We start from the raw sequence: 25,072 nt of genomic DNA, 5'->3' as shown, positions 1-25,072 counted from the left end.
ACACTGAAATACTACATATTTAATTTGATCTAAAAATAATGGATAGTTTGTCTGATACAACATCAAGAAGAAGTTACAAATATAAATTTCTTATTTTGAAAAATGTTTTATAGAGAAGTATTTGAGTTCTTTTAATTCTTCATATGATTTTCAGGATTCCGGAATTTACATATCGATGATCAGATAACCCTTATCCAGTATTCTTGGATGAGTCTAATGGTGTTTGCAATGGGATGGAGGTCATATAAGCATGTCAGTGGTCAGATGCTATACTTTGCACCTGATCTGATACTAAATGAGTAAGTAGACAATTACTGCTATTTACTAACCCTAAATCATGTCCCCGCTGACGTCAATGGAAATTTTGTTAGTGACTTGACTGGAGCCAGGATTTTGCCCAATGATTCTACTTTGTTGTTTCATAAAATAGTGTAAAATTAAGATAAAAGGAAAATGCTCTGGTAGTACTTTAGATCAGTTTCCTGAGAAGGATTGCATAAGAGTCCAAAGTATTCCATTGACATTGTCATGTGTAGAGTCATAGCAAAAGAGTTTTGGTGGTGGTTTTGTTTATCTGATGGAACATTTAAAAAAAGAATTATGTTATCACCACATTAGTTACAATGTAAAGTTCAGAGTGAAGGGTTAATCCCAAATCCTTGTAGCACGATACACGGGCAATCATATATACTTTTCCCCTTCTCCTTTTATAATTTATCCTTGGAAAGACAGGTTTGCCAAAACCTATACAAGGCACGATGAAAATTAAATTATCATTCAATTTAATACACAAGTAAGGGCTAGATCTCTGATTCTACTTCAGGATCTCAATTCACAGATCCTCTTGTCCTTGTGGAGTACTCTTGAAATCAGTGGAATGCCACACCGTCACAAGGGTCATACATTGGGCTCCCAGGGCACCCCATGGAAGTCAGTGGCAACATTCTAATTGATTTCAGTGGAACCATGATTTCAACTTCGTATGTTTATATTAAACACTGGGCATTAGAAAACAAAAGCTGAGTCATTGGTACAATAAAATACATCAGAGAGGTTAAGTATTCAGGAAAATACTCTGAAAATAATTTGTATTAAATTAACAGCTATCTCTGGTCTTTTTCTATCCCATTATTTAATAATTATTTTAGAACTGACTTGCCACTTAGACTTGATTTATCCAGAATTAAGTCCAAGTGCAGCTGGATATGCCTGCTATATCTGCATATAGCAGCACCAGCCTCAAACTAGCAAATGAGTAAAGAGCTGTTAATTTCCAGATGAATTCACAGGTTGTTTTTAAAATCACTGTAGGTATTTATCTACACCTGATACCTTCAAATATGGCTAAGGGTGAGATCCATAAAGGGACTTAGGAGTTGTAATCATCCTTCCATTGGTGCCTTGTCATCCAGTGGAATCCACTGTTCCAAATTAGGCACCCTATGCTCTCTATATAAGGAATGGGATGAATTAAGTGTCTATAAATGGGTCCCACAAAAGTCATCTCACTTAATGGGGAGTCGCCTAAGCTAGCCAGTAGGAGATATCAAGGAAAGGATCATGGCTTTGCACCTCAAAGGGATTTCGATATGCAAGCCCAGATTGTAGGGAACTGCATAGCTCTACTTTGGATTTTTAGTCATCAGACCTGTTCCTAAATTAGGTGCCTAAGCCTTTTCTTGAAAAACACGCCAGAAGGCAAGGTGGAGACCCCCACCCCACTTACAATTTTCTCCCAGAGATTAGGGCACTCACCTACCAGGTGGGAAACCCAGGTTCCAGTCCCCTGCCCCAATGTCCTAATAGTTACGTATAGCGTTTTCAACAAGAGAAATTGAATTGGGTCTTAAAATCCACTTAAAACAATAAAATAGTGATCTCTGTTCATTGAGAGAAAGAGCTTTTGGTCATACCAAATATATTTTGTTGATGATAGTACATTCAGCCAGACTGGAATAATAATTTAAATCACCTGGGTGGAAATCGTGTCTCCATTGAAGTCAGTATTAAAAATCTTGTTGACTTCAGTAGAAGCAAAATTACACCCCTGATTTTTTTAACTCACTGATTTAAATTAAATTGAGGCTTTGTAGAAATAATCTGAACTTTAAATTCAGTGTATAAAGAGCTAACAAATAATGGGCTTAAAATGTATATCTTAACTATATTTTTGTAAACTCCTGTAAGTAAACTCCTACCCCCCAAATATTGACAACGAAGACCCTGTTCCCGCAACCATTTCTGCAGTTATTTAAATTTACTGACATGATTAGTCTCATTGACTTTAATGGCACTTTTCACAGAATCATCAGACTCTAACATTTATTAAAAAAAAATTCTCCTTGTAAAATAATTTTCATCACTTTAAAACTATGCTTCACTGTTAATTATCAAAAGTGTTAGGTTATTAATTTCTGTTGAAATCAACAGAAGTTGGGATCTTAAATACTTTTGAAGATTTGGCCCTAAGTGACTTAGGAACGTAAGTTCCATTGACATCAAATTGCCTGGTTACAAGTATAGCACAGTCTCTTCATTAGTTTTATGCTCGTTATTTTCTGTTGTTTTCACAGTACAGATATTAATGAGCCTCCTATATCATACCTAACTATTTAATGTGTAAGTTCTTAGAAAAAATCTATATGTAAAATATGAAATTCCACTAACAATTAGAAAGCAAATTAAAGAAGCACTTGCAAAACATCTACTCTGCCAGTATAAGATTATAAATGGGAAGAAAGTAAAGAACTAGCAACATTTAAATTGAAAAAAAATTTTTTTTTAATTGTTGGGTTTCTTTAAAAAAAATCATGTTTTTTATTCACCTGTCATTTATGTCTTCTCAGTCTCTAAAATGCCTGTGTATACTGTGACACCACCTGAGGGCAATTAATTTACCTTTAACATTCCAATCAAATGTCTAGTTATGATTTATGTGAAATCAAATGGATACACAAAAATTTCAGAAAATTGTTTTACTTCACATAGTTCTCATCTTAAATTCAAAAATATAGTAATTAATGAAACAGCAAGGCATGGACTGCAAAAATGTAGTGTCTGAGTCTTTTTTATCTTTACCTTTTTGGGGTGTAAGACAGAGGATGAAAGAATCATCGTTTTATTCATTGTGCCTATCCATGTGGCAGATCCCACAGGAACTTGTCAAACTTCAAGTTAGTCAAGAGGAGTTCCTCTGTATGAAATCATTATTACTGCTCAGTACAAGTAAGTAGAAAATTGATGTTTTTGTCTTTATAGCATTGTTTGTTATGTACCTCAAATATTAAAACAGTATAATGTTGCAGAGTTTCCCCCAGTGTTGCTTATAATGAACATTGTAGGCTGTATGCCTTGAAAAAGAGGAAAAGTCCCTTTAAGCAAAAATATTTCAGCATTCAAAACACTAAAATACTATTTATTTTTGTTACAGGGAATAAAATCAATGATATACATGTGAATATAAGTTGGCAGAGAGCCACAATTAAGCTGTACATTTTCAAAACAATTGTGCCAGGTTTCAGCCATACAACACTGAATTACTTTAATAGCAATACACAGATAAAGCCTCATGCAAAGCTAGGGAATTTATCACTAAATAACAAATACAAAAAACAATCGTTTAATAAAATGTCCAGTCTGTTGACGTAGGGGCCACACCCTGCTTCCGTGAATGTTTTGCTCATTGAAGCAGGGAAGAATGGACATGGCTGACATACCATGTCAGGTTACTAATATTAAAGGTTATTCAGGTATTTTTTCCTGGACAAAGATGGGCAAGTTTAGCCCAGGTGTAAGTTGAGGCAACTCCATTGACTTCAGCTGTCTGTTCCAGAACTAAATTTGGCCCACCACCTCTAATCTGATCCCAGCTCCATAGCACCCTTCCAAGTTCCAGTTTGTTCATTGGTCTTCCACTTTCCAGGTAGGTGGGGGTCTGGATGATTTTTTTGCCTATCTGTACTAAGAAATTAACCTGTAGCTGACCATAGTTGCCAGTAATGAATTCCCTAATCCAGTAATGAAAAGGACTGAGCTGCTAACATAGAACAAAAACTATCTTCAGATCTCTTACTGAAAGTATTCCTGAGCCTTGATTCCCCAGGAGCAGTACACCTACACTGAACAGTTGAGGTGACAGAATAGGCTCCTGTCACAAATTGCTTGGTTTCTCCAAGTGTCAAGAAAAATGTTAATTGAAAGCTTATTCCATCATGTGCTTTGCTTGTGACTCCTAAACTCAGCATGTGATATTTGTGTTCAACTTGACTAACTCATGTATAAACATAGATTAAATAAATAATTTCTTAGCACTAGAATACTGTATATTTTAATAGAAGTTAAGAATTCAGAGGACATCCATATTAGTATTGCCAGAAAGAGTTACATGAGTGAAAACAACAGCTTCTTGATAATAGTTATCTTCCTACAACTTTATATTTTGTATTTTTATGCAAAATTTAAATATCCATTTTAGAAGCGTTTTTTGTCTTGTACAGAGAATATTGCTGCCCTGTTAACACAGTTTTGCTGAAAAGTCTGTCCAGTTAAACAATAGCTGCATAGAATTAAGAGACAAAAAAGATCTATTGGGTCATCTAGACCAATGTTCCCTCTAATCTTTTCCAGCCATTTGCAGATTTTTTCCATCCATGTGTGGAATAAATGTATGTGCACTGAGGCAAAAGATCTAACTATGGGTGCTCTGCTCATCAGCTGGGTAGCATTTGAAACTCTCCTCAGTGGTTGCACAATGACGTAGCTTACAGGGAACACTGATCTAGACTGAGACATCTATCCCATGTGTGCTCTCCCCCACCACATTCCATCGACACCTTTATGGTGTGACCATCAAAGATTAAATGCTGACATATCAGTGTTGAATTTTTTTTTTTTTAAAAATAGCCATCTAAGAAACACAAATTCAGCTAGAGTCAACCATTGGGCAAAATTCATCTCTAGTGTATCTCCAGTTGCTCTAATGGAGTTTTATAAGGGATGAATTTGGCTTCTTTTTACGTTTTGATAATATGCAACTATTTATTTTCTTTCAGTATGACACAGTGATTATATACTTGTTTACAGTCAAAGAAAACATGTCTACATGCAACAGCTCTTTCAAAAACTGTACTTCCAAAACTCAGAAGTAGCTGATGTTTTGGCTTATAATTTTTATTGCATGTTAGGAAGGTGGGAGGGTAAAAACAATTGCCCTATTGGGAATTTTTGCTCATTTTCTATTTTGTGTATTTGTCTCCTGGAACATACTGAATAAGATTTGTGTATTATACCTTCATGAAATACCACTTCAGATATGCTAAATCATTGCCTCTCTTCTTTGCCTTGCCTCTGCTCCCTGCCCACATACTCACAGATGACTGTCACAGAGGTAAGATTTCAGTCATATGGTATCACATTCACCACCACCTCTGGCAGATTTTCCATAGCAGTGATCCCATGCCAGCATATCTGAAACCAGCATAACTGGTTGAATAGGACATGTGTATTCAAATGGCTATGTCAAATTACCATTTCTGCTCTTCAGTGACTAACTGGAAGATCACAGGCCAAGACAAAATGATTAACCAAACAGTACAGTGTAAAATTACCATATAAATTCTTTCTTGGTTGTCTTCATAATATAATGCAACGATCAAGAGTATTGCTTTCTCTTTAGTTCCTTTGGAAGGTCTGAGAAGTCAAAGCCAGTTTGATGAGATGAGAGCAAGCTATATTAGAGAACTGGTCAAGGCAGTTGGTTTGCGTCAGAAAGGAGTTGTGGCCAGTTCACAACGTTTCTATCAACTTACAAAATTTATGGACTCCTTGCATGATGTAAGTTTGTTTCTCTGGGGTGGGGATTATGCCAAAACAAGAACCATTCTTTAAAGTTAATTTTTAAAAAAATGCATATATTGAGGTGTTTGTGTTGTCCAAGCAGAATTGGACATCTCTCTAGGGAAACAATCAATGCACAGTCAACCAAATGTTCACATTTTTATTTATAGAGGATTCAACTTTATGGGAATCATATATTTGAAAATATATTTTTTATATTTCTGTTAATATTAGTTCAGAGCTGTTGTATATTGTATATATTACAGAGCAAAAAAAGCATAGTAAGAATATTATAAAAGTGTCAAAAGCAAGTACTCAAACAATGGCAAATGCCTAAATTAAGGTTGTTTGTGAGAGCTACCTTAATTTGGCCTCATTGTGCATATGTATTACAATGCATTCTTTAATTACATGGTCACATACACGTTTTTCGAGAGGCCTTCTGCCTTAATTTTTATATTTCCTCATTTTTGCAGTGTTTGACTTTCAACACTTACAGTGTTTTTAAACATAGTTATATGTGTGTAGTTTCCCAAATTTTCAAAATGCTAGCTGGGAAAAAACAAATCCCACCATAATATTATTGACACCCACATTGTTCATCAGCAAGGTTGGAATTTTTATTCCCACCACAGAAACCTCTCCCATTTAGGCTAAGTGACATACTCTGTGGACCAGCACTAGAAGAGGATAGGGCTCATACTTTGCCAGTGAGTTTCACAGATACTTGTTTACAGCAGAACAATGAACAGACTCAACAGTTTTGGGTTCCAGTCCAGTCTTCGAGGGGAGAGTGTCTAGTGGATACAGATTCTTATGTTCATCCCTCCTCCCACCATTCCCATCTAACCTATCTGTGTCTCTAACCCTCTCCTAGCTTCCAATCCCAGTCTCCTTACCCATAAAATCCCCAGTGCACATCTGCTTGTCCAGCCACTCCCAGTTTTTCCTCCCCAAGTTCCTTGTTCCCTGTCTCTCATTGCCTAGTAGCCTCTCTTAATCCCACCACCAACTCCTTGTTCAAACTAGTTCTCGCTATACCATCCTCATTCCCTATCCCCCAGCTTCCAGTCCATCTCCTTCCCAGTCCAGTCTTCCCCAAACCTAACATTAGTCCCAGTTTCCCTCTTCCTCACCTGTCAGTCCCAGTGTCCACCTCTGCCGCTCCTTGTCCCAAGCCAGGGAAAGGGCCAGCTGGGTCTCAAAAAGGGTTGGGTGCAATCGGAAACTGAGGCTAGTTGGGCAAGGAGCCTAAGCTAGGAAGAGTGAGGAGACTAGGACTGGGAACCATTGAGGAAAAAGAGAAGGAGGATGGAGGATTGGGAACCAGTTAAATGAGGGGAAAAGAGTGAGCTCATATGAGGAGCTGGGAGGGAGATTGGAATTAGTCAAGGAGACTGGGACTAAACCAATAGAAGGGAATAGTGGTCAGGGGCAGAGGAAACAATTGACAAGGAGTGGGAGATGGAGAACTGCAACTAGTCTGGTGAAAAGGCTGCGATAACGAGCCAGTGAGAGTATGTGTGGGATGACTGCAATTGGGTGAGGAGTCTGGGAAGGGAGATGAAGACTGGGAGCAAGTGAAAAGGCACAGGAGTGACTGATCAGATGGGAACCCAGAGGGAGAATTGAGGCTGATTGGGAGACAACAGGGACTGAACATGAGGAGAGGGAGAAACAGGGATAAATGGGAAATTGGGGATCTGGCAGTGAGCCAAATGGGGAAACATACACAAATCCATGGGTCCGGACTTAATGCTTCCGAGGGTACTGAGGGAGTTGGCAAATGTCATTTAGGAGCCTTTGGCCATTATCTTTGAAAAGTCGTGGCGATCGGGAGAGATCCCTGATGATTGGAAAAAGGCAAATGTAGTGCCCATCTACAAAAAAGGGAAGAAGGACGATCCTGGGAACTATAGGCTGGTCAGTCTTACCTCGGTTCCTGGAAAAATCATGGAAGGGATCCTTAAGGAATCCATTTTGAGGCACTTGGCAGAGAAGAAAGTGATTAGGAATAGTCAGCATGGATTCACAAAGGGCAAGTCGTGCCTAACCAAACTGATTAGCTTCTGGCTCTGTGGACATGGGAAAGTCAGTGGATGTGATATACCTTGAATTTAGCAAGGCTTTTGATACAGTCTCCCACAATATTCTTGCCAGCAAGTTAAGGGAATATGGATTGGATAAATGGACGGTAAGATGGCTAGAAAGCTGGCTAGAAGGCCGGGCCCAGTGGGTTGTGATCAACGGCTCAATGTCAGGATGGCAGTCGGTTTCTAGTGGAGTGCCCCAAGGTTCAGTTCTTGGACCGGTTTTGTTCCATATCTTTATTAATGACCTGGATGAGGGGATGGATTGCACCCTCAACAAGTTTGCAGATGACACTAAGCTAGGGGGAGAGGTAGATACGCTTGAGGGCAGAGATAGGGTCCAGAGTGACTTAGACAAATCGGAGGATTGGGCCACAAGGAGGACACCAAGGACATTGTTCAAAAGGACAAGGGCAGAGTCCTGCACTTGGGACGGAAGAATCCCAAGCATTGTTACAGGCTGGGGACCAACCAGCTAAGTTGTAGTTCTGCAGAAAAGGACCTGGGAGTTACAGTGGATGAGAAGCTGGAGATGAGTCAAAAGTGTGCTCTTGTAGCCAAGAAGGCTAATGGCATATTAGGTTGCATTAAGAGGAGCATTGCCAGCAGATCCAGAGATGTCATTATTCCCCTTTATTTGGCTCTGGTGAGGCCACATCTGGATCGTTGTGTCCAGTTCTGGTCCCCCCACTACAAAAAGGATGTGGACGCATTGGCGAGGGTCCAGTGAAGGGCAACCAAAATGATTAGGGGGCTGGAGCATATGACCTATGAGGAGAGGCTGAGGGAGTTGGGTCTGTTTAGTCTGCAGAAGCGAAGAGTGAGGGGAGATTTGATAGCAGCCTTCAACTTCCTGAAGGGAGCTTCCAAAGAGGATGGGGAAAGGCTCTTCTCAGTGGTGACAGATGGCAGAACAAGGAGCAATGGTCTCAAGTTGCGGTGGGAGAGGTCCAAGTTGGATATTAGGAAAAACTATTTCACTAGGAGAGTGGTGAAGCACTGGAACGGGTTACCTAGGGAAGTAGTGGAGTCTCCATCCCTAGAGGTGTTTAAGTCTCGGCTTGAGAAAGCCCTGGCTGGGTTGATTTAGTTGGGATTGGTCCTGCCTAGAGCAAGGGGCTGGACTTGATGACCTTCTGAGGTCTCTTCCAGCTCTATGGTTCTATGATTGGCTAAGCAAGGAGATAGAATTCAGATGAGAAGTCTCCGGAGTGAGATTGGGACCGAATAGGCAGCTAAAATGAGACAAGGATGGACAGGGACGAGAAAAGACTGGGACGGACACAGCTGGCGGAGATGGGGCAGCAATGGCAAAGCTTACAGAAAGTGGTCAGACAAGTCAGTGCCCAGTAGCGTACACTCCCATTGAAAGCTTGGAATGGAACCCAAGATTGTCACTATTCTTTAGCTGTCAACAACAATCAGTGAAACTCACTCAAGAGCAGGGCTGACTCTAGGAGGTGTGGGGCCCAGGATGCCCCCCTCTTTACCTTGCCTCACCTATTCCCACCCTGCTCCATTCCCTCCCCACCCCCATTCCACCCCTTCCAGCAAGCCCTCTTTGCCTCCCCACCCCTTTCCAGATTCTGCCTCCTGCTCCCGAGTAATGCTGGGAGCTAGTGGGGCAAAGCACAGCAGGCTAGGGCCAGATTCCCTGCTAATCTCCCCAGGCTGCCCTGTACCTCCTGTCCCCCTTAACTGTGGGAACCCTCCAAAGCACAGGGCCTGGGGTGGTTGCCCCCTCTGTCCTTTGAATGGGATGGCTCTCACTAACAGTGTCCATACCCCTCTTATGCTTGTCCACATATAGGATGACAACCTGCTACTGCTATTACTTAGTCATTTAGCTCGAGGGGCAGACATCTGTGCTGTGGATCTAAACATTTCACCCATGCAAAATGAACCATGTTGCTGTCAATGTGATGCCTCATGATGAAATTTCCATATTTTCATTTTGCTGTTTTTAAAACCTAGGAAGTTGATTTAACACAAAAACATTAAAAGAACATTATTCTTAAGGTCAGAAAGTCAAGAATGCCAAAGTTAGGAAATACCAGAATTGCAGCTGCCTGTGCTGGTGTGCACATAGACTCATAGATTTTTAAAGTCAGAAGGGACCATCATGATTGCTTAGTGTGACCTACTGCACATTGCAGTCCACTGAACCTCACCCATTCCTGAAATAGATCCCTAATCTCTGTGGGTTTGTCTACACTACAGAAACGATCGAAGCTGCTGCAGTCGATCTTCCAGGGTTCGAATGAGCGGGTCTATTAAAAACACACTAATTCAAATTGAGAGGGTGCTGTAGTCAATGCCAGTAGTCCTGCTCCTATGAGCAATAAGGGAAGTTGAAGGGAGAGTCGTGGGCAGGTCTTGCCCACGTATTCCTGGTCTAACGGATCGCCAAAATGTGATTTAAGATATTTCGACTCCAGCTACGTAACTAACATGATGGAGTTGTGTATCTTCATTTGAACTTATCCCGTAGTGTAGGTCTAGCCTGTCTGAGTTTTACAGGTTAGAGAGAATTCATCATTTGCACTAGTTTTAACCTGAAAGTGACCAGTGACCAGGCTGCAAAGGTAGGTGAAAGCCCCGCAGGGTCTCTACCAGTCTCACCTGGAGAGAATATCTGTATCAGCCACAAATATGGTGATCTGTTAGACCAGGAATATGTAGGCAAGACCCACCCACAACCGTTTAAAGACATTTTTCTCTAGCAACTCAGAGCCCTCCCTGTCCACTGTCCTGTCTCCAGCAGTTGGGGTTTTTTTCTACTAGAGTTACCAATGAGCCATATGCTATCATAGGCAGCGCCATCTTACTGTCCCCTGCATAAACTTACCCAGCCCAGTCTTGAAGCCAGTAAGGTTTTTTGCTCCCTCTGCTTCCCGTGGGAGGCTGTTTTAGAACTTCACTCTTCTGATGGTTAGAAACCTTCCAGCCTAAACTTGTTGATGGCCAGTTTATAACCATTTGTTCTCATGTCTAAATTGGTGCTCAATTTAAATAATTCCTCCTGCTATGTATCCGTCCGATGTATTTATAGAAACATGCCTCCCCTCAACCTTGTTTTGGTTAGGCCAAACAAGCCAAGTTCTTTTGAGTCTCCTTTCATAGGCAAGGTTTTCTATTCCTCTGATCATCTTTGTAGCCCTTCAATGCACCTGTTCCAGTTTGAATTCATCTTTTGTTAATCATAGGAAACCAGAATTGCACATGACTTCCAGGTGAGGTCTTACCAATGCCTTGTTGTATAACATTACTAATACTTCCCTGTCTCACCTGGTGCAGCATAGGATTGCATTAGCCTATTTTTTTATAGCCGAATCACACTGACAGCTGATAGTCATCCTGTTATCCACCAATATACCCAGATCTTTCTCTTCCACTGTCGCTTCCAATTGGTAAGTCCCTAGCTTATCGCAGAAATTCTTCTTGTTGGTCCCTAAATGCCCAACTTTGCCCTTTGCACTATTTAATTTAATCCCATTTCTATTACTGCCGTTCACAAAGTTATCCAGATCTCTTTGTATGATAGACTCATAGACTTTAAAGTCAGAAGGGACCATTATGATCATTTAGTCTGACCCCCTGCACAATGCAGGCCACAGAATCTCACCCACCCCTCTTAGAATAATCCTCTCACATATATCTCAGATATTGAACTCGTCAAATGTTTTATTAGCATACTTTCACTTTTTGTGCTAAGGCCAGGATCAGGGGATCCTTGAGGAGCAACCTGTCTCTCCTTCATCTCACTTGCCTGGGCTGTCTCTTACAGTGCCTTACTAGTGACAAAAAGCAAACTCCTCTTATGCCCTAGCACAACCACATGAGTCTAAAACAAGTTTATTGACTACAAAAGATAGCTTTTAAGTGACTGTAAGTGAAAGGCAAAAAGTCAGAGTGATTACCAAAATAAAATAATATATAAACACACAGTCTAAATGTTCAAGCCTATTAGACTAGTAACAACTAGAGCAGTGGTCACCAACCAGTAGAGCAGGATCTACCGGTAGATCTTGGAGCCTCTGAAAGGGGATCCTGACTGTTTGGCTGGGAAGCTATCAAGCACTGGCAATTTAAATACCCCTCCACCCACTGTCATGCTGCTCCTGCCCTCTGCCTTGGAGCTGCCTCCCCCCCCCCTTGGAGTCTCCTGCTTGCTGTGCAGGATGTGGGAAGAGAAGAGGGGGACACTGATGTCAGGGTAGCCCTCTAACCCCCTCTTCTGTACTCTATCCCCACACAGAGAGAAGGGGATGGAGGGAGCTTGGCAGTGAAAATCTCTGTCAGTCTCACACACTGTGCATCTCTGTCATTCTCACAAACACACACTGTCCTTCACTGTCATCTCCCAACCCAACATGTTTGTGGGGGGTTGTTGTTACTTCCTTCACTGCTTGCAAAGTGTGTTGTTTGTGGTTTTTACCTGGTCTGTGCATTTCATCATTTTCATTTCTCTCTTACACTTAAATTTAATTCTTTGAGGAGTGAGTTCTCAAATCCTAACCTGTCGTGGCTGGAGTAGTTATCCCTATGGTAACTGCTGCTCCTGGAAGTGGCTGGCATGTCCCTGCAGCCCCTGAGAAAGACAGAACAGGGGGGCTTCACATTGATCAATAACAGGAAGCCATGGCCAGTAGAAGCTGTGGGTTCAGTGCCTGTAGATGAGGGGCAGCACATGACACCATGGAGCCATTGTTGCACATGCCAGCTGCTTCCAGGAGTGGTGCAAAGCTAGCTCAGCAGTAAGCCTTCCTTAACCCCGCTGCTTCACCACCCAGAAGCTGTCTCAGTTAAGTGGTGCCCATCCAGAGCCTGCATCCTGAACCCCTTTCTCAGACCTGAACCCCCTCCTGCACCCAGCCTCCTGCCCCTGACGTGAGTCCCCCTGCACCTAAATTCCTTTCCAGAGCTTACACACTGAAACCCCTCTTGGACCCTGATCCCCCACCCTGGGCTAAGCCTGGAGCCCTTCCCACACTCTGAACTCTTTGGCCCAAGTCCAGAACCTTCACCCCAACCTGTACCTCAGCCTGGTGAAAGTGAATGAGGATGGGGGAGGAAGGAGGATGAAGCAAGCAGGGTGAGGCCTCAAAGGAGGGGCGGGAAGGAAGCAGGTAAAGGTATTTGGGTTTGAGGTAGATCTTGCATTGCTCTTAAATTGAAAAAATGATTTCATGGTTAAAAAGGTTGGAGACCTCTCAACTACATTAAGCAGTTTCTCTCACCCCACTGGATTTTGCAGTCCCTAATATACAGGTTTGTCCCTTAAAACTGAGCCAGTCTCCTCTGTTGGAATCTTCAGTCTTCTCAGTGTCCTTGTTTGTAGCATAGGTGGGCCAGAGAAAGGTCCTGCCTGTGGCCACTGCGTTCTTTTTATCCCTTAGGCCCACATTATGCAGAGTACAGGCTCAGGCATGTCAGGGGGCATCGTTGAGTCCCCAGGCAAGATTGAACAATTCCCCTGGTGTGGCCTCATGCAGGTGAGTCATTGAATTGTAGCTCCCTTGTTGGACAGTGACTGTCCTTGGGTTGTTTGACACGCCACCTGGGTGTTAATTACTTTCCTTGCTGTTGCCTCTGCAGAGCTTATATCTTTCTGATTCCCCAATTTACGGCATGTTTTAGAGTCAGCCATACAACACAATTATCATAACTTCATATGCAGTAAAGATAAACATATTTAGATAGGGATTTCAGCAGTTCCCCTGATAACCTTACATGGTATGTTTTATATACAAGATCACAATTAAATACAAAATGGGATATATCAGGGGCTATAGGGTGTTTCCCTAAGATATACAGTGTCACAGTCAGCAATAAAAATGTTAAACAAGCTTGGTCCCATGACTGATCCCTGAGTAACTGAGGGTATGTCTAGACCACATAGCTCCATGTTGACGGAGCCATGTAGATGAGTGCACTAGACATAGGAAAATGAAGTGGCAATTTAAATAATCGCCGCTTCATTTACATCAAAATGGCCACCGCGCTGTGCTGACCAGCTGTTTGGCGGCACAGCGTGGTAGTCTGGACTCTCTGCGGTTGACAATGAAAGCCTTTGTCGACTGCTCCGGTAAACCTCATTCAACGAGGCATAGCAGAGCGGTCGACAAAGGCTTCTGTTGTCGACCACGGAGCGTCCAGACTACTGCGCTGTGCCACCAAACAGCTGATTTTCCTATGTCTAGTAAACTCATCTACGTGGCTCCATCAACCATGTAGTCTATACATACTCTGAATGAGTAACTTCCCTCCAGCCTGACAGTTCACCTTTCAGTCTGACCTGTTGTAGTCACCAATTTAACCAATTCCTTATCCACCTTCCAACTCTTATAATAATCCGAAACTATATCAAATGTCCTCCTGAACTCCAGGTTGATTAAAACTACTGTATTTCCTTTGTCTAAAATATTAGGTATCTTCTTAAAGAAGGAGAACACGTTGGTGAGGCATGATCTACCTTTTGTAAAATCATGTATGTATTCCAAAAACCTCTCACCTTCATGTCATTAAATACTTTCTCTTTCAAAATTTGTTCCAAGTCCTTGTATACAATTGAGGTTAAACTAACAGACTTGTAGTTTTCTGGATCACTTTTCTCCCTTTCTTAAAAACTATATTGGCGTCCTCTAGTCAAAGTGTATAAACCCCTGAGTTCACAGATAAATTAATAATTATTGCTGTCGTGCTTACAATTTCATATGTCAATTCCTTCAATAGTCTTTGATGAAGATTAACCCCCGTTCTCTAGTTAAGTTCCATTAGATGCTGGAGTTTGACTTCTACTTCAGATTGGTAATTTGTATAACTCCATGTCCTCACTTCCATTAGCTACCCAGCCACTATCACAAAGATGTTCATTAGCCTCATTAAAATCTAAGGCAAAATATGCCTAGATAATCTTTCATCTCTACCTCATCCCTCAGTGCTTAGTGATCCCACTTTTTCTTTTTTATGTATGTGGCTATAGAATCTTATATTATTGGTTTTAATTGCCTTTGCGAGGTTCAATCCTGCTTGGCATTTGGCAGTTCTCACTTCATTCCTATCTTTTCTGACAGCCAAGTAGTAGTTTTAGTTGCTAATCCCTCCCATCTGCCATTCCTTGTAATTCCTTGTAGACTTCCTCTTAATCACCTGTTGAAGATTCTTGTTCATCCAACTTGTTCTGTAACCCTCCCTGTGAATTTTTTCTCCTTGCTTGACATGCAAGCTTTGGATAGCTGCTGCAATTTTGACAGAGTAATTCCAAGCCTCCTCCACATTCAGAGCCTTGAATTCTTGAGTCCAGTCCACTTCCCTAATTCCTTTAATTTGTTATGTGATGAATCACATTCTGACTGTGTTTTCTATAGGATACAGAAAATGGATTCAGTGCACAAAATCGATCTGCTCTGGGAATGAACCAGGATAGTATATTAAAGGAGGTCCCTGTCTGCCTTGTTTAGTGCAAAAGTTGGAAGCAGAGTAGTGCAAAATCATTAGATCAAGATTATTTTTTGGTGAAAATGTAGATTTGGTGACACCAACATTTTTGTGAATTCATATAGATTTTGTTCGGTTGATCTGGTCAAACACAATCTAAAAAAAGCTAGTAAAATAGAAACATTTAGTTTTGAAAAATTTTAAACAAAATATTTAAAAGTTATTAATTAGAAATTACTTTTATTTTAAAAACATTCAGAATGCTCACATTCTAAACAAAATGTTTGGACCTGAAATTAATTTTTTCCATTTTTTGGAAATGCTAGAAAACCAAAAAAATAAATCCATTATTCGCCCAGCTGTAGTTTGAAGGTGTGCAATGAAAGAGTCAGAGGATTCCAGATTAAAAAAAGGATGGTCTTTGGATTAAGGCAGGTGGATGATGCCCTGGAGAAGTAGTGTCTATTCCTGCCTCTGTCTCAGAATTTCTTTGTGATTCTGGGCAATCCAGACTTTACACAGATGGTCACTAATTGTGTGTTCCTCATTTTCTGGCTGCCCAATTTGATGCCTTAGGATCTAATCTGCAGAAGTGCTGAGCACTTACTGCTGCAACTGAAGTTAGTGGGAGCTGTGTGCACTGATCATAGAAAGCCTCTTTGCAATGCTGCAGTGTAGCATTTGAAAAATCATGTTCTGAATCCCTCAAATAAGATGCACAAAATTATTGTGCACTTTCCCCCTTAATCTCTGTGCCTCAGTTCCCTATCTGTAGTCTGAGGAATAATGCCACATGCTCACCTCACAGGGGTTTTGTGAAGATAAACTGGTATTAGTAAAGGATTCAGTTACAATACTGGTGAGCCACATAGAAAAGCCAATGAGGAAACTGATAATTCTATTTTCAGAACAGGCTTGTGTAACATGCAGTGAATAAATCACTGGACCACCTGTTGCACAATGAAAATAAAAACAGATTAAATAAGTATTGCTTTGTGCTGTCCACTGAATGAAGCTGGAGGTATTTGACAACGGAGGTAGCGAATTACCCCATTCTTTGTACAATGAAGTGTTCACTTAGGTATCTTTATGACTTCTGAAGTGAAAAGACCTTTTGGTTTGCAAGACAAGACTGATGTGATTTCATGGGTGACAGTCAGATAGGCACCAACCCTGTGGGTGCTCTGGGGCTAGAGCAGCCACCAGCAGTCAGCGCCTCCCCCCCCCCCCCAACTACCTTCCTCAGTGCCTCTTGCCCACCAGCAGCCCCACTGATCAACTCCTCCCTCCCTGCCCCAGCTCCTTGTGCCTACTGCAAACATCTGTTTTGTGGAGCCAGGGGGCTCTTGGAGGGAGGAGAAGAAGTGGGGATGGGATGCACTGGGGGGAGAGGCAGAGTGGAGGTGGAACAGGGGCAGGAAGAGGCGTGGGTTGGAGCCTGCGATGAGGAGGGGGTCAAGCATGGGAGATGTAGGCTCCTATGGATAGACATGTAGACATTGAGTTAGGCATTTAAAATAAACAATCTGGTCATGTTTAGATAATATAGCATGTATTATCAGCCATCTAAATTCTCCCATTTGTATTTCATTAAAACCAGCTAGTGAAACAACTCCACCTGTTCTGTTTGAACACATTTCTTCAGTCCCGGGCACTGAGTGTCGAATTCCCAGAAATGATGTCAGAAGTGATTGCTGCTCAGCTACCCAAGATCCTGGCAGGGATGGTGAAACCTCTCCTCTTTCACAAAAAATGAAATGTTTTTTTTTCTTCCTGAAGAGACAGGCTTTTTTTATTTTGTGCCTTTTTTATTTCTTTGTTTTGATCAGGATTTCGCAGCATCAGGACTTTAGGATATTTGTTCTGTTTACCACACCTACCACCTTACTGTGTAAGTTTGATGTCCATGTTGTATGCTCCTGATTTATTTTACTGTTAAAATCACACCTGCTATTTGTCATAAGAAAAGTTTTGTAAGCCAAAATAGGTTGCTCCTTAGAACTTCACAAGAACAATACTTAACAAGGGAAATCTTTAGTAGTCTAAGAAGTTATCTTGTACATTTTTTCTTTCATATTCTTCCTTGAAAACTTCTGCTGTGACATGGAGTGTAATGGATGGGAGGGTCAGTGTGCATATGTATAAATATTAAAGGTCTGAGGACATTAAAATGTATATTAGACACATTTTCTTATGGAAATTTCCCCTTTTATTTTATTAACCTGCCTCTCTAAAGTAGCATTTCAAAGTACATTATCCAGGTTTAGGTTGATAGTGGTACAGTATCTTCACAAGTAGTTAGAATAGTGGCAACAAAATGCACATTTTGTGAGAGAGAGAGAGAGAGTGTGTGTGTGTCCATGCCAAAGAAAAACCGAAGCAATTCTCTGCGAAAATTAGGGACCTGTCAGTGTTTGCCTCCCACTGAAATCAATGAATACACACAGACACATCCTGCTGTTATTAGTCTCCCTAACAATATGACACTTATCTGTAAGCTAAACTACTTAACTCTAATTTTAAACTTGGAGATTTTAATTTTTTTCATTAGCCCCTACGGTATAGTTTAGACACTTTAAATACATTCTAGTTACATATCTCTCTTTAACATTCAGTAATATTTAATGACTACTTTGGTGATCTTAATGTGCTACTGGATTAACTCAGACACCCAATAAAATCAAATTAGAGAGAGATCAAATACAAAAAGAAATGGAAAGAATGATTACATAAGCTTTGATACACAGCAGTCTCGTTATAATGTCATTCAGTGGACCTAAGCATTGTGAGGTTTATAAAGACAAGTTGCTATAATTGGAATGATTATAATGGAGGTTAATGTGGGCTGTGAGTACAAGTAAAGTACCCTTATGTGATCAAAGAGAATGACTTAAATTTTATAATGGGAGTGAAAGGTTTTACTGAAGAATTGCTGTAATACTTTATATGAAATAGATATGAAACACCTCACATGCTTCCTTCAGGCACATTCAAGCTAGAGAGACATAGGTCAAGGGGAAACAAGACTCACTATTAGGCTACAAAATCATTACACGAATTAGTGGTTTTTATCTGCCCTTGTAAGCATGTCCTATTTCTCCAAAATCCCCCCCCAAATGCCTTCCCCAGGGGTTACCAACTAGTTACACAAACAGAACCAGCAGGATGAAGAGAAATGTTCCTAGGTAAGCTGGAACAATGCTACTTTGTTTTTTACCAGATTTGAAATTGTAACTTTCCATGGGCAAGTGATTTTGATTCTCTTTCCACCACAACCTGACTTTAACTCGGATTCATAAAGCATTTATATTTTAATAAATTACAGGTTTACACTGTAGAAAGAGTTCTTTGGTTTTGCATTACCAGAGTGCTGGTGGGGTGTTTTTATAAGTAATATTTGCTTTCACTATTTAAATTTGTACCTAGGCTACATGATTCCCACCCCCACCCCCCCATGTGCTCACTAATCCATGGTATAATACCATTTCTTCAAACTCATTGGGAAGGTGAACATTGCTGCATGTCCTGAAAAACTGGTGAGATTTATCCTTCACTAAATGCATGGCCAGTGAGTGACCTATTAAAACAAACATTCTTGCCATGCCATAAAATCACCCTAAACATCCCACTTTTGAATTTGGAACATGGAACAGTGAATATGAGTGCCTTAAGAATGCCCCTAAATTCAGGCTGTATAAATCTCTGTCTCTCTTTCTGCAGTATGTTCCAGGTGGTACCATTTTAATAATAATTTTCTATTGCTGCCTTCAGTGCTCTGGCAACACACTTTATATGACAGGTACCTCCAAAATAGCTTACACTTGCTTCAGGGGTGTCATCAGCAAGTGCCTAAGCCATCTTTTTGGAAATAAATGGTAAATAAAAAAAATCCAAACTAATGAACTTTTTAAGATCTTAGGGTATGTCTACATTACAAAGTTAATTGGAACTAACAGACGTTAGTTCGAATTAACTTTGATAGGCGCTACACAGGCAAACTGCTAGTTCAAACTTAATTCGAACTAGCGGAGCGCTTAATTCGAACTAGGTAAACCTCATTCTACGAGGACTAATGCCTAGTTCGAATTAAGTAGTTCAAATTAAGGGCTGTGTAGCCACTTAATTCGAACTAGTGGGAGGCTAGCCCTCCCCAGCTTGCCCTGGTGGCCACTCTGGGCACCATCAGGGAAACTCGCCTGCCCCCCTCCCGGCCCCGGAGCCCTTAAAGGCACCCAGCCAGCAGATTCTGCACCTGGCACGGCACGAACCAGCCACCCGCTGCCACCCAGCCCTCCGCCTCTTCCTGGGACCAGGCTGGAGGCTCCCGGGAGCCTGCCCAGGTCCGCAAGAGGCGGGCGCCCACCTGGTCTAGTGCGGAGATCGTGGACCTCATCCACGATCTCTGCACTAGGCACAGGAAAGCGGCCGTCTAGGGCAGGATAGCTGCCAGCCTGGACACCCAGGAGCAGGTTTGCATGAAAATCAGGGTGGTCCAGTGAAACCCCCGACCCTGAGCTTAGAATGGCCATACTGGGTCAGACCAAAGGTCCATCTAGCCCAGTAGCCTGTCTGCCGACAGCAGCCAACACTAGGGATCCTGGAGAGGATGGACCGAAGACAATGACAAAGCCATTTGTCTCGTGCCATCCATCTCCAGCCTTCCACAAACAGAGGCCAGGGACACCATTTCTACCCCCTGGCTAATAGCACTCCATGGACCCAACCTCCAAGACTTTATCTAACTTCTCTTTAAACTCTGTTCTAGTTCTAGCCTTTACAGCCTCCTGCAGCAAGGAGTTCCACAGGTTAACTATTTGATTTGTGAAGAACAACTTTCTCTTACTAGTTTGAAGCCTGCTACCCCTTCATTTCATTTGGTGTCCTCTAGTCCTTCTATTATGGGAACTAATGAAGAACTTTTCTTTATGCATTCTCTCCACACCACTCGTGCTTTTATAGACCTCTATCTTATCCCCCCTCAATCTCCCAGTCTCTTTAGCGTCTCTTCATATGGGACCTGTTCCAAACCCCTGATCATTTTAGTTGCCCTCCCCTCTCCCAGCCTCTCTCTTCCCCTCTCCCACCTCCTTTTCCCAGTCTCCCTGAGTTTTGTTCAATAAAGAGAGTTTATTTTTGAACACACGTGTTCTTTATTTTGTACATCAGGAGGGGGGGGCTAAAGAGGGGTAAGTGGAAGGAGGTGAGGGAGGAATGGGGTACAAGCCCCTAATCAGGAGGACTGTGGTGGCTCTGCAGGCTCCTCGGGGTAGAAACTCTCCTGCAGCCCCCCGATTGAACCCCTCCCCCTTACGGCAGCCTGCGGCAAGTGCAGCCGGGCTGATGGCCGAGTGGTGTGATGTGCCGAGTGTGGGCACTCAGGGCACTCCAAGCCAGGACTGCTTTGCAAGCGGGGCACCCCTGAGAACTGTCTGTCTGGGGTGGGGGTCGGGTCTCTTTAAGCACAGCCCTCAGCTAGCCTGAGACAGCAGCTCCACGCTCCAAGTCCTCATCTGATGCCCTGCCGGCACTGCTTTTGGCCATCCTTAACCTCGGTTCAGGGTCCACTCAATGTGGACATGCTAGTTCGAATTAGCAAAATGCTAATTCGAACTAGTTTTTAGTTCTAGACGCGTTAGTTCGAATTAGCTTAGTTCGAATTAACTAATTCGAATTAAGTTCGTTCAAATTAGTGCTGTAGTGTAGACATACCCTTGGTCTCAGAAAAGATCATCCATAGCAGTATGCTCACAGTTGTATATTTTGCAGGATATCATCACCTGATAAGTCAGTTGAAATTTGGTTTTCATGCCATTTGAAAATCCCTTATTCACTGCTGCATCATCTACATTTAGACAAAACAGCTTTGAGCTTTTCCTGTCCCAATCCCCATGTAATTTCTCAAGCTGTTTTTCCTTCCTGGTTTGAAACTATCATCTGTCTTTGATACCAACTGTTTTGTATCAGTAAGCAAAACACAGGTTTTTCCATAATGGACAGGTGTAATGTGCAGCAACTCTTGAGTGGCTAGAAATGTGTCCAGGAATCCAGCAGTAAGCACAGTAATAACCTTAGCTTTCTGGAGGATTTCTGTCTATATAAAGTTTTTCATTGCATGGATGGTTAAGATTAAGGTCATTTTTTACCCGCAAGCTGCAAGTATCTCTAAAACTGTCACTTTAATGATTGTGTAAGTGGTGTTAAACAAGGTCTCACAATTCTGGATCTCCTCATGCTGAATTTCAGCACAGTCTAGCAATAGGAGAGTCTTATGGGCAAAATGAGCTGTAGAACAACCACATACATGAATAAGCTACATTTAAAAAATCTTGCCTTCTTATGAGAAGACTGTACTAATTAAAAAATTTCTCATTCTATCTGCAAATTGCATGGCTCTTTTTCTCTTTCTACCATAATGCTACTGATTATTTAGTTTTCTGCAAAATTAGGAAAGTGAGTTTAGTCCATAACACTTACAGTTATTGGCATGCTGTTCTGTCTGCTTTATATTTTCTTGTCCCAAAGATTTTTTTTATTATCCTCTGCTGCTTCAGCCTGATCTTTACAACAAAAAAACAACTCAAAACAAAATCAACCTTCCCGGATCATTTTACCGTTACTGAAATTTTTCATCTTTTTTTAAGAGCTGCCATGTGTATTGGTTTGTACATGTGTATACATAATGCTTTTCAAATATATAATGATTTGCAAATTAAACTGCTCGGCTCCAGCAGAGAGAGAGAAAATAAGCATCCCAGGAAAGTTAGTCTGTGTGAGAACGAGAAGTCCTGTGGCACCTTACAGACTAAAAGATATATTGGAGCATAAGCTTTCGTGGGCAAAGACCCACTTTGTCAGATGCAGTCTTTGCCCACGAAAGCTTATGCTCCAATATATCTGTTAGGGTATGTCTATACTTGCGGCCTATTTCGTAATAGGGCTGCAAATGTAGGCATTCAGAATTGCAAATCAGGCCCGGGATTTAAATATCCCATGGTTGATTTGCATCTTCCCGGCTGGGCGCCATTTTTTGAAATTTACAAGCCCGGAATAACTGCCCATGTCTACACACTGCAGTGAAACGGGTGTTCGAAATAAAGCCCTAATTTGAACTACCTGTTAAACCTCATTACAGGAGGAATAACAGGTAATTTGAAATAGGGCTTTATTTCGAACGCCCATTTCACTGCCGCATGTAGACGCGGGCAGTTATTCCGGGCTTGTAAATTTCAAAAAATGGTGCCCGGCCGGGAAGATGCAAATCAAGCATGGGATATTTAAATCCCGGGCCTGATTTGCAATTCCAAATGCCTACATTTGCAGCCCTATTCTGAAATAGGCCGCAAGTATAGACATACCCTTAGTCTATAAGGTACCACAAGACTTCTTCTTGTTCTTGCAGATTCAGACTAACACAGCTACCCTCTGATACTTAGGGTACGTCTAGACTACAGGGTTTTGTCGACGGAAGTTTTGTCGACAAAACTTCTGTCGACATAGAGCGTCTAGACACATTCAGTTCTGTCGACAAAGCAAGCGGCTTTGTTGACAAAACCCTGTAGTCTAGACGCAACCCTACAGGCAATAACACCTTCTGTCAACAGAACTCTGTCGACAGAAGGTGTTATGCCTCGTAAAATGAGGTTTACCAGCGTCGACAAAACTGCTGAGTTCTGTCGACGTTATGTCAACAGAACTCAGCGGTAGTGTAGACGCAGGTATAGTTTTGTCGACAAAAGTACACTTTTGTCGACAAAACTCAATAGTCTAGATACACCCTTAGTCTGTGTTCTGTATCTGGACTGGATCCAGAGCTGACTGAAGTCAGTGGCTATCTTTTCCTTGATTTCAGTGGGCTTTGGACCAGGCCTGCTGTTCTAACATCACACACTCAAGCCTATTTGGGTTATGTGGCTGTTCCTGGATCTCTTTTGCAAGCATATTTTCTAGTGCCATGGCTAAAAAAAGTTAAGGACTGAGTCTGTCATTTTAAAGAGCAGGAGACTGAGCAAAGTCCTATATAACTGAGGGGTGTCTCTGCCCTCCTTTGAACAGTTGAAACAAACCTGCCAAGTTAATACAGTTGGATAAAACAGATAAACCTCTCTACATCCCCCCCCCCAAAAAAAACCTTGTTGGGGCCGAAATCCAAGCTGCTGGTGGTGGGACAAAGCTCAACAATTTAACTTCATAGTTTTCAGCTTGAGCCTAATCTAAAAAACTTGTACCAGATGGAGAGCTTGTGGCATCAAAAGGTCAGTTAAGATCTTTTGACTGTTTAGTGGCTCTCATGTGTCCTAATCCAAAAGCATAGAAATGACTCAGCTGAGGATATAAACCAATGGCAGGAAAAAAATATTGTGAATAGTGAATCCCCTACTGCCCCAGGAAGCAAAAGTGATTGAGAGTGGGGGAGAGGAGACTTGCTGGTACAGTAGGTACCTGTGGGGGAGGGATGGGGCACATTCACAGCTTTAAGGGAAAGGCATGAGTTAGTGGTGGAGTCATTGTAGACCCTAGGATGGGATCACTGGAGATGTAAGCGCTGGAGGTTTGTGGGGACAGATCCTTTGCTGGGGTAAGGTGGTACTGGTTGAATTTCTCTAGTCTGGCACTCTGGTCCAGCAACATCCATGGTCTGGATGTCCTCTTATCATGGGTGTGGCCAAGTTGTCTACAGCCCCATAAAGTTTGTTTATAGCCACCAGTCCTGGCTCTCAGTGTTCTTTGCTATTATTTAGCTCTAATTTACCCCTAAATGTCTTCTAAGAGCCCACTAAGCAGTGGAAGTGTTAGTAATGCTGCTAGACAATATTGACCTCCCATGGTTCAGCAAATTCTCTGTCTCGGCACTAGTCAGGTCCCAAGGGTGCCAGACTAGAGAGATTCAACCTGTATATGAAAACAAATGAACAAGCATCCATTTACAGCAACTAAAGATCTGTCTCCCAATGTGCTGAATCTGTGTATTGAAAGCTTTATACTTGTAGGTGTATGTTGTAAGTAATGTCCGTTGGTAATACAACTGGGATAGGAGCCAGACACATAAATAAATACCTATTAGACTGAGCCAGATCCATCTACTCCCAAATCTTGCAAAAGAGAGTGGCTCCCAAAGGTTAACACAACCCCAAAGCTAGAGGATACAGGAAGTATGCTTACATTAACTCTCCTTTCTCTACACCTCGTAATAGATCTGAACAACATTAATTCTTCTTCCTCTTTGCCCCTTGGGCAGAAGGCTGACCCTTCTGTCCGCTGGAGAAGTCAGCCTGCTGCTGCAGAGTCAATACCCAAAGCCTTCCCAATTTTGCACGTCTCAGAAGCCTGCGGATATACTGGCAGACCCAGCCTAGACTGTCAGCCTTATTAGATTTACTGACTTGAGCTGCTTTGTGTCACAGTGACCTGAGTGCTGAATGTAGGGTTTGCTTTTAAGTTTTTCCCCTTCAAAGATAAAAGCGGGGAGGGAATATTTCTTTTGTGATGATTAAAAAAGCATATTATTCACTTGATAGCTCAGTTTCTCTGATTAATGTGTTGTGAATGTAACTGGTTTGTTTTGACATGCTATTCACTCAGTAGGTTGAAATGAGTAACATACAAAGTAGGAATAGTCCAATAGTAGTTAGACAGCTACCTATAAGAAAAAGGTAGAAAGAAAGTAACATATCAGTCATTAGAGGAACACTAAGGGACAGGTCCACTCT

At 41.8% G+C, this 25,072-nt stretch overlaps 1 protein-coding gene across 5 annotated transcripts in view; it reads left to right on the top strand.

Moving 5' to 3' along the window:
* PGR (progesterone receptor) overlaps positions 1–22,244 on the top strand; it is a 91,931-nt gene extending 69,687 nt beyond the window's left edge. Inside the window, exons 5-8 of one of the 5 annotated variants that reach the window (XR_003088120.2) lie at positions 155–299; positions 3,095–3,225; positions 3,833–3,922; positions 5,675–5,811. Coding sequence is in view for 4 of the 5 variants with exons in the window: in XM_075919277.1 (XP_075775392.1) it covers positions 155–299; positions 3,095–3,225; positions 5,675–5,832; positions 16,966–17,121 (590 nt within the window). In the remaining variant the exon portion in view is untranslated. Of the gene's footprint in view, positions 1–154; positions 300–3,094; positions 3,226–3,832; positions 3,923–5,674; positions 5,833–16,965 lie in introns of those variants that run through there. The other 4 variants (XM_075919277.1, XM_006110833.4, XM_075919278.1 and 1 more) reach the window with 4 other exon arrangements.
* Positions 22,245–25,072: the final 2,828 nt, after the last annotated feature.

This window comes from Pelodiscus sinensis, chromosome 1 (genome assembly GCF_049634645.1).
Source record: "Pelodiscus sinensis isolate JC-2024 chromosome 1, ASM4963464v1, whole genome shotgun sequence".
Lineage (NCBI taxonomy): Eukaryota > Metazoa > Chordata > Testudines > Trionychidae > Pelodiscus > Pelodiscus sinensis.
The sequence above is the reverse complement of the archived record's forward strand: the minus strand, read 5'-3'. Positions and strand labels throughout refer to the sequence as shown.